General features: G+C 36.6%; 1 protein-coding gene across 5 annotated transcripts in view; it reads right to left on the bottom strand.

Annotated features, from left to right (window-relative positions):
- The window catches only part of SPOPL (speckle type BTB/POZ protein like), a 37,948-nt gene that overhangs the window by 6,166 nt on the left and 21,580 nt on the right, over window positions 1-10,202 (bottom strand). For 3 of the 5 annotated variants that reach the window (XM_087733481.1, XM_087733482.1, XM_087733480.1), the window contains exons 6-10: window positions 5,661-5,838; window positions 5,511-5,566; window positions 3,723-3,845; window positions 1,340-1,482; window positions 1,202-1,255 (exon numbers count right to left, since the gene is read on the bottom strand). In XM_087733481.1, coding sequence (XP_087589607.1) covers window positions 1,202-1,255; window positions 1,340-1,482; window positions 3,723-3,845; window positions 5,511-5,566; window positions 5,661-5,838 — 554 coding nt within the window. Of the gene's footprint in view, window positions 1-895; window positions 969-1,096; window positions 1,256-1,339; window positions 1,483-3,722; window positions 3,846-5,510; window positions 5,567-5,660; window positions 5,839-10,202 lie in introns of all 5 variants that reach the window. The other 2 variants (XR_015699042.1, XR_015699043.1) reach the window with 2 other exon arrangements.

The following is a 10,202-nucleotide window of genomic DNA, read 5'->3' as shown; positions in this document are numbered from 1 at the left end:
TCAGGAACAGCGTCAAGCATAAAGTTAGCAGCTGACCTCTACACTATACGATCTCTCAAAAACCTTTTGCAGATTTCTAATGCAAGCCTTTAATCTTCTGCTGCAAGTCAGTAAAGGTGGCTGCCTTGAGAAACAACACCAAAGTTCAGACTCCCTGGTGCCCAGAGTCAGTAAATTAAGCCAGGCCCTCTCACATTATTGCAGATTTATTGTAGATGCTTCAGCTGAAGGAAAGATGACCAGCATCTTTACTAGCAATTATTCAAGACAGAATTCAGCTCACTAAGTTCCAAATCACTTGAGAAGGAACACATCAACTAGTTTACATTGTTATGTATTCTGACTTTATTAGTTTTTCTACTGGTATTTTACTATTTCCCTTCTACCACCCCCTTCCTTTTCCACATCAGGCTCAGTCATTAGGTCTGTGAAGACTTTTTTTTTTTAAAGGAGAAACACTCCGATTTTAAATTAACGGTACAACACAGCTTTTAACTTCTCTGGAGATTCTGATGGGAAGAAATAGGTGCTTTGCTGTCCTTTTACTGTTTCAGCCTACCACTGGTTATCTTCTATTCCATGATTCACTTGAGCTGTTCTAAGTATATGCTGCAATCAATCCTACAGTCTGAGCCACGTATTCTCAACCTATTTCCAGTGTAGGCCTGAGCACTTACAGTCAGCCAGATCAGAGGGACCTGACTGACTAGTTGTGTGGCCTCAAGAGTACTAGTGCCGGCATGCGGGAAGGTGCACAAACATGTTGCCGAAGGCAAAAAGAGCAACTGCCCTCCGTTCTTTGGAAACACTGCAGGCTCAGGCACCACTGCAGGCTCAGATTGACCTAAGCAAGTCCTGAAACCACACTGGGGTTGCCACTCCTCCAAGCACAAACCTGGTTAGTCAAGAAAATGGTTTCCTTTCTCTCGTGGTGGCTGCTGCCACCATCTCACAGCACTGATATGTCCCTAGGAGAGGAATGAAAACCAGCTATTGTTACAATCTCACAGTGGAGGGCAGTTAACTCTCCCTATCATTTAAAGGGGAAGTCACAGTCATAACTGGGGTAGCACCTGCTGAATCCTACTTTACTTACAGTCAGTGACTGGCCTCAGTAGTGTGGAAATGAAGCAACAGTTCTTAAGATCTGCAGGCTATTTAGCAGTGTTTGTACAGAACATCGTGAGGCAGGGAAACTTACTTGCTATTCCAGTTTTTCCCATCTTTACACCCAAGTTGTCTAAGAACACTGCACCTGGAAGAAAGAACTGTGCTAATATTGAAAAGGTACAAGAAGCATAAATACAAATATATTTAGAGTCTTATAAATATTACTTGCCTGTTAATAAAGTCTATTGCTTGTGCTTTTAACTGTTCAGCGCTGTGCAAATCTGCGAGGATAAGAATGTCAGCAACATTTTCTACCGAGAGGTTACTACAGAGTGCTTCCTCACACATGACCTTCAGCCGTTCCAGTGCATACTGATAAAAGAAAAAACTACACTAATCATTCTTCAAACTCATTCTTTCTACCGTTATCTCTACAGTTTTTAAGACAGTTCCAGTCATGAAAACGCTTGGTGCCTCCCCAGCTTAGGACCACACCACCTCCAAACAGGTAATTCAAAATTCAATATGCTGCACTGAAGAGTCCTCAAATGGCAAGACACGCGTTAGGTTTGACACAAACTGATCAAATGCTTTACTGGGAGAACTTTTACTAAAACAACAAAAATAACTCATTTAGAAGTTTTCATTTTCCTTCAGTTTGGTAAAGCAGAAAGAGCAAGGAACAGACATGGGCTCCTTATCAAAATCATCATTAGACAGGTTACCATCTCAAAGTGAGGAGCAAGAAATCATACAATGGGAAGTTTCATGAAACCGTCCAAGGGAAAATACATTAGCCTGTTTGAAAATAGCTTGTTCCAAGTTTACCCCCACCCCCATCTCCGAATTTCTTAATTTATTCTGTACCTTTGACACAGCCTACCAGGAAACTGATGTAAAATAATTACATTCTCATATTATATTTTGCATGAATAAACTGTGCTTCTTCTTTGAAGGATGTCATAGTCTGAACAGGTTACATTCAGCTGAATACATGCCTATTGAGATCTTACCCATCCCATTTAGTTTCGCACCCTTCAGATACAGTTTTCAAGTCTGAAAAGAGTTTTAGATGTATGAGTGGCATATATTCAAGTTGCCACTCACACATTTGTATCAGCAACTGTTCTATGCAACAAAGAAATGTCATTGAAGAAAAGTCAAATTATTGGGCTAACTTCTATGTTTCTAGACCTATGCATTTTTACTACCATTTTATTACTATACTACGCCTCAGGATACCTTTTCTTTAAAGTAAATAAATATCAATTATAACAAATCTGTACCTACCAGGTAATACAGCAGTGTAATGCCTTTGTTAATATGAAGAACACTCATTTTTGGGTTAGTTCACATTCAGAAGGAATAGCAGAAAGTTTCTAGCAGTTTTTAACTGTTACAAAAAGCTACAGGGACCTTCTAGCTCACCATTTTTATTTCCTGCTATTGCAGACTATCATACAACTATAGCTTATAATATTCTCTACATTTATCCATTATGCCCTGAATAAAAGCCAGCATTCATAAAATAACACCATTTCACCTTCCCGCTTGGGTGTACTGAAACTCAACAAAACACAATCAGTTTTGGAAGATGAGATGCTGGCAATGAGAGGTGAAAAGAATCAGAACTATCAGTCACCAAAGCTAGGGCAGTGCCAGGTCAAGAGATCTTGAAAAAATAGAACACATTAAGTTGCCAGAAAAAAAAAAAAAAAATTGTTTCTTGAAATTAACTACTGGGATGACTTTTATTATCTTAAATGACTTATTAGGATAGATTATGAAAACAGGCAGTTTTCACCACTAATGTTTTATGGATATTATTGCACAACCAATTCAGAAATTGCAAAGGTAGTTTAAGAAATTGCCATACTCTCAGCTGAGAGTGAAAAAGTTTCCGATTACACACACTGATGTGAGTATTTTCTGGATTCTAACCTACTTATGCCTCCACAGGGAAAGACAACTGTGTGTCCTCTGAGGATATCTAACTAAGATTTCAACTCAAGCTGTAAAGCAGTGAAGAAAAAACAAGGTATCGGGTCATGTTTTTTAAAAAAGTTAAAAAACTGTAAATTATGTATGAAAGGGAATAATCTCACCTTAACTACTGTGCTGTTCTAAGTCCCCTCATCTCAAAAATCATAGCAGAAAAAGTATTTCACAGAGCAACAATTTGAAGAGAATACAAGATCCCAATACAGAAGAGGTGAACGATCAGAATTACTACGTTTGTAGGGAAGACAAAAGATGAAAGTTCTGAAGTAGCAGTACTTTAGGGAGCACAGTTAATTCAAACACTTGTATAAATCCTCTTCAAGAATACAAAGATCTAGGATACATTTTATTCAAGACCAGTTTTCCAAATCATATTAATGTTCCCCAATTTCTAAAAAAAATTTGAATAGTAAATATAACCAATATCTGAAACACTTCTGGTCAAGAAAGATTTATCAGCATTCTACTGCTAAAAAAAGTCTATTCTTTCCCATCCTTCTCCATTTCTGATGAAATCTGTTTCTCGTATTTAAAAAAAAATAAAAATATATATCAATCTGAAAAAAAGTGTTGTGTCACTCCAGAGTGTGACTCCGGAGTCAATTACTTACTTTGTCTGCAGCTGCCAACAAATTGTCGGCCATTTTTTCAAGGTTTGGTGCTTTTCCTGTGTAAATGAATCTCATCATTTCTTTAAAAACTTCAGGATCTACATCATTTATTTCTACACGATTCTGTTAAAGAAGAATAATCAATAAAAGCCTCTGAAATTTAGCTACAACTTTAAAGTGAACATATCAAATACCATCTGCATGCATGCTACATGTTTTCATTTGCCATCCGTCATACAAAATCCTTACAAATTTAAGTTAACATACAACAATATTAAGCAGAAAGTAATCAAAAATCAGTTCTTAAAGCCTGCTAGAAATCAGTTGGAAAAGCTTAGGCAATAAGAAGGAATTGCAACTTTTTTCTAGAAACATTTAACTCTGGACTGTATTGCACAGGCTGTACATAAAAATCGAGGCACAGTTTCAGGAATATTTAAAAGTGCTGCTGAGTTTCCAACCCAGCAATGATATGCTTGGAATATCAGAAGTCAGAGCAGCAGACAGAACAAAGTGAGCCGTTTTTGGCTTGACTTAAATTGAGTCAACATAGCCTACGTTTTGTTCTCAGAATCCAAAACGCAAACAAAGGAAATCTAACTGACATTATGTAGCTAAAGGCCTTCCTAATAAATCTGTAGAATTGCATGCTTGACCCCATCCTCTAATAGTATCCCCTATAAGCAACTAATGAAGTAGGAAATTATATCAAAGACATAGAAGCAAGCACCAGGCTTTTGAACAGGGTACAAAAATCACAGGCTATCAGCACGTGAGATGCACGTGTCCTGGTTTCCTATCCACTGAACCACATACAATATTTAGAAGTAGGACTGCACTGGAGATTTACTGCTAACATGAAGACAAAGGCCCCCAGCATGGCACATTACTGAAACTGGGACATGTCGGGGTTTCTTTCAGTCCAGAAATCCCAATAAAATGCTTCCCTATTCCAATTCTACCTGTGAAAGTTTCCAGATTGGAGAAGTGCAGGGAAGAAAAATGCCGTGTTTGTGAAACTCAATTGTACTACAGCACCATATTCATCTGATGTATTTGTTCACATAAGTGGCATCATTGCAGCCTCCAAGACTAAGTGATGATCATCTATTACAATCCTTTAGTGAGCTGATCAGTTCCTTGCCTTTTCATGGATTCTGCCTATAACCAACCCATTTTAGACATTCTTCTTCATGAAAGACATGAACGACTCCTCCCTGTGGGAGATATCAAGTGCATAAAAGCAGAAGCAGCTCTCTGTGCTGATTAAGTAACTATCCATCCAAAACACTTACACAGGTCAAGTGGCTGCAGAAACTGTGAATGGAGTGCTTCACTGCCTCAGGGCTTAATCTGAGGCATAATTCAGCTGTTGTTTCTTTGTGTCCTAGCTACCACAGAAGATGTTTTAATACACTATAGCAAAACCTTAGTCAAGACAATCAGGTTATGTGAAGGTATGAACTAAAGCAAAAAGGGGCAGAGATTACTAGGTCAATTACATCAGCAGCTAATGTTAAAAAAAAAAAAACAACTGATCTAGAGCAGATACAAGTACTTGAAAGAACAAATCCTCCAGAATCCTCCACAGTCAGCCCTATCTGAGCTTTCTACACAAAAACTCCTGCAGAATTCACCGGGAAAGCGTTCAGGAGTAGCACCTTCTCCGCTCAGGCAACATCATGCAGTACTCATCTTCCTCAACCTGCTATACTTCAAGTTTTCTGCAACTTTTCCCCTTTTCACAAGGTACAAATATTTACATGTGAAGTTTTCAGTAAGGCTTACCTTTTTGCTTTCCTCCATTTCATGTTCAAACATTGCATTAAAAACTGGAGATCGTGCTGTAGCAAGAAGAGTAAATATTAAATATAATCAAATTTTAAACTCATAGTAATTTTAATTACAAAATAATAGCAATACAAAAGTAGAAAGTACCTGCAAGGACAGATTTATGAGCTTTGAATTCTTGTCCTCCTACATAAAAACTGCAATCTGTAAATCTTGTTGTTTCCCAGAGATTCCCTAAATCTTCTGCTAGTCGACATTCAGGTACCTTCAAAGTGTTTGTATTAGACTGTCCTGATATATTTACTGAGTCTTGGACCACGCTTACCTAACAGAAAATCACAGCAAGACAACTCCTTCATAACTGAATGCCAATAATAATTAAATTACAGTACCTATTGCTAGAATTTCAGCAATTCCAAAGCAAAGCAAAAAACAGTGGTGTTTCTGGCATTAGGCCGGAGCCATAAACCAATGCTTTACAGTTTACTTTTAAGTAACATAAAACAAATAGGGCTATACTTAGAGACTCTAATATTGTGTATTTATCCAACTAAAACAGAAAGAAAGAGCACAATACCACATGCCACCTGACAAATGCCAAAGCAAATAAGTCAAGGACAGATATGGTTCTTGGGATACCAGTGGGATCAAAAAAAAGTTATGCTATTTCAGAGATAAATTAACAGTTCAACACTCTTCACACATTTAAGTTAAATAGATACAATATAAAATTCTGAACAGATCATCAGAATCACAAGGTCACAGAAAAGTTTCAGAAGAATAATCCATAGAAATTTTGATTAGTATGATATTCCTAATTTTAATTACAGTAAATTCATACTTAACCCGCAATGTGATAACACAAACTAAGTACAAGTAACATAGCTCCTTCATTATTTCATTTTATTGTGTCTAGCTAAGGCAGGAATCACGAGTGATTCTCTTCCAAACAAGATTAAAAGCCATTATTTTAGAAATATAAGTTAAATTCGAATATAAGATGTAGTAGGTAAGTAACTTTGATAATGAAATGCATGCTCACAGGATGTAATTTTTGTACAGAACTAGTTAAGAAAACTGTGAAAGATGTGCATCTGAAGTGAATATATTGCCATTATTGCCCATGTTTAAGTCATTCACATAAGAAGTAAACCCGACAGTAGCATCCTTGCTTTTTTCAGATAGCTTTATATACTAAGTCATTTTAATCAGTACACTGGGGAAACAGAAGAGCTCAGCAGGTTTTACTTCTGTTGTCTGATAGCACATGCTTGAGAACAAAACCTTCGTAAAGAAAAGAGCCATACTACAAGGTCTTGATCACTGCATCTCCCAAATACAGAAAATTAGGATTATGTATTAAGAGAAAGTGCTGACACTGTTAAGATTGGTGCTTTGTTTGATTTCCAGAGGCACAGCATCTGGAATAAATGTGGCATAAAGCAAAAATAGCACAGCTAAGCTTCACAGAAAGTCTGAGCACTGCAAACCAAACTCCAGATCAGAAGAGGAGGATGATCCAATTAAGAGAGCAGCTTGGGGATTTGAATCATTGCCCAATTCCCTGTTTCATCCCATACCCCCTCCTGATTATAAGAAATTCCTTTGTATTCTTCCCCTTTTAAAAGGAAAAAAAATACCCCAAAGCACTGTGAAATTCTGCTTTCACAGTAAGACTATACATTGATAACACTGAAAGATCTACAGAGCTATTGTGTACTCTGTTTCACAGTTTTCATACACAGAGAGTGATTTCAGGAGATATACATACACACAAATGGAGATTTAGCTTAGCAAAGCTAGTCTTCTGTTGCCAAAGGAGAGTTCTGCTTCTCCAGAGACTTGACTCAAAGTTCATGATCCGAGTTGACCGCACTCTTGTTAGCTACAGACAGGGCCTAGGAAGGTAATCTACACATTCTTCATGTGTACTTAAACTGATGGCTGATGTTCCAAGCTTCTGCTATTTTAGATTGGTTTCTGATATATATTGATAGTTGTTGTAACAAATTGCTGTGTTGCACACATCCTTTTAAGATATAACCCCAGCCAAATTTTAATTCAAGTCTCCCACATCTGAACGGCCTGGCATGTACTGTCTATAGGTTGTAACAACTTTTAAAGATCCTAAATACAAACACTTACAGAAGTCTGATATTTCATCTCTCACTTGTCCAGATGGCATGCTTAAAATCAAGTACATTCTTCTTTTTTTAATTTATTTAAATCAAGCTGAAATCCAATCAAGTCAATCCCACATAACTACTGAAAAATCATCTTAGGCTAAAAGTGACTCTCTCATGATTATCTCAACACCTGATACCAAATGCTTACTTCAGGCACCTTAGAGTTGTGTTCATAAAAAAAAAATAATCCCTCGCAAGAGCGAAGGTATTTCTTCACTAAACTGCAGGATGATGAGAAGGTGCTAGAACTAATAGCGAACAACCCCACTTAAAGAGTAGCAGCAATCTAGCTGGGACTTCAGGTACTCCACAAGGTCTGCTTTACTGTATTTCTTAGGAAGCTATCCAACATGCAGCTTCTGCGCAGCATGCGTACTTCCTAAAGTAAAAGGCACAGGTCCTGTTCGCATTGCATACCCTCCTGTGTAAGGGTATACAAAAATGCATAAACTAGGACCTGAACAAGTTCTCTGTGTGATGACAATTTACATGGATACTGTGCATCATTTTCTTGGGTTTGAATCTGTGGTGATCTAATAGAAAAGATGATGTGATACCCTAGACTACTCTCTCAGTCTCAGCTAGGCAAGAGATCTGTGAAAGCACTCACTAGGAAAAACATCCCTGCAGAGAATTTACTATTCTATTAGCAAATGAAAATACTTGCAAGGCTTCAGTAATTTCAGATTATATGGAAAGTGAGAACTGAGCAAAACAGAGATCAGTTTGCTTAAAGAAATAAAATTATGAAGCTGTATTTAATCAATAGGTCACTTGTTGTTGGCAACACCAGACTTCGCAAAGTATTTAACTTAACAGCCCTTCAGTTTCCAATCCAAGGTCGTATCCAACTGATCTTAACCTTCAGCAACACAGAAGGAATACCTTTGCTGCCAAGGAAGACCAAATAATCTTTCTGCAACCCAACAGGGAGAAAAGAAGAGCCAACCAACACAGCTGGTGTCAGTGACCTTTACTAAATACCTGCTATATCTGGTAAGTTTTATCAAGCCAAGTGCAATATAGCTTTAAGAAGTGGTAAGTCAGTCTTCCAACTAGGATACAAGTAGGAAGGCCAACACAGAAATCAGAACTTACAGTCAGGTTTTAAAAGGACAAAGACTTCAGACTTGTCTACAGAAACAAGTCCTTCAAACACCACCTGTCATTTCTAATGACAGCTGAAGAGCTGGAAGAACACATCCAAATAAACAAATCTTTTAAAAAAATCTGGATTTCCAATTTTTTTGCTTTAGCCTGTAACAAGCCAGAAGTTGATTTTAACATGCTCACTGTGCACAACTAGATATTGTACTTTCTTCAGCATTTATAATCAGGGTAGGTCAAGCACTTCACAGAAGCCACTCACAGTAAAACATCGAGAAGTTTTGTAGGGAAAACAGTTATATTTTGAGATTAGCATCAAAATTTAAATAACAATATTCCTCTCTGGAAAATGCAGTATTTGTTCAATTTTTTTTTTTTTTAAATAAACTTTATCTCTAAAATTAGATAGTGACCTATTTCCAAAACCAAACGCTATTTTTAAGAGCTGTTCATTTACATCAAAGTATTCATTACCAAGAAAACTTAAAACGAGAAAATACTCAGAAGTATCTTTACAGAACCACAAAACACTTGTTACATCTACTTTTATCACCCAAATAATTGTATTCATAACAAATTTATCATGCAGCTATTTTAACTTGTCTAAGTGAAAATAAGATGCACTATATTTGCAATATCTAGTCTCAGGGGCCACATTTTAATTATTCTTCCTACACAGCATAATGACATATAATTAAATTGTAATCTTGCCAAGACAATTTTACACATTTCCTGTAAATACACAGATCAAAGCAAACTTATTAGCAGTTAGAGCATCTATCATCCTCCTAAGCCACTAATCACTTTATGGCAGCAAAGATAACTGGCCAATGTATATTTAACATACACTGTACTTACATTGCAACTTTCTCTAGTTTCCATTTTTAACATTGAGTACATATTTTACTGCATTTTACTGACAATTTACTGACATAACTGATACTATAGGAGTGCCTCATAATACACCATGAAGTTAAAATTTATACCACAGCTCTCAATATTAATTCTCAGTATTAAGCAGTCCTTCTACAGGATACTTGCACTTGTTCAGAAAACAAAATGTAACAATTACTACAAAAATAAAGTGTTTAATTTACTTGAAAGACCTGTTCATTGGTTAAAGCCATCAATTATGATATTACAGTAATACAGATTCTGACAATTAGTTAATTTTTTTTATATTGCAAACCAGCATGCAGACATTTCCTTTTGCTTATCCAGTGAAAAAACAATCTTTTAATTCCAAATACAACTTCTTTAAATAAAAGCGATCTCAGTACAATACTACTTCTACAGACAGCATGATCAGTCACCTTTTGCATAAATAATTCTATACTTAATTCTAATCTAACCCTGGCAGATTCATGGTGAAGACCAATAGTTTGCAAGTAATCAA

This window comes from Nipponia nippon, unplaced genomic scaffold (genome assembly GCF_047370975.1).
Source record: "Nipponia nippon isolate SJK-2023a ecotype South Korea unplaced genomic scaffold, ASM4737097v1 scaffold_5, whole genome shotgun sequence".
NCBI lineage: Eukaryota > Metazoa > Chordata > Aves > Pelecaniformes > Threskiornithidae > Nipponia > Nipponia nippon.
This window is presented reverse-complemented; position numbering and strand designations above follow the sequence as displayed.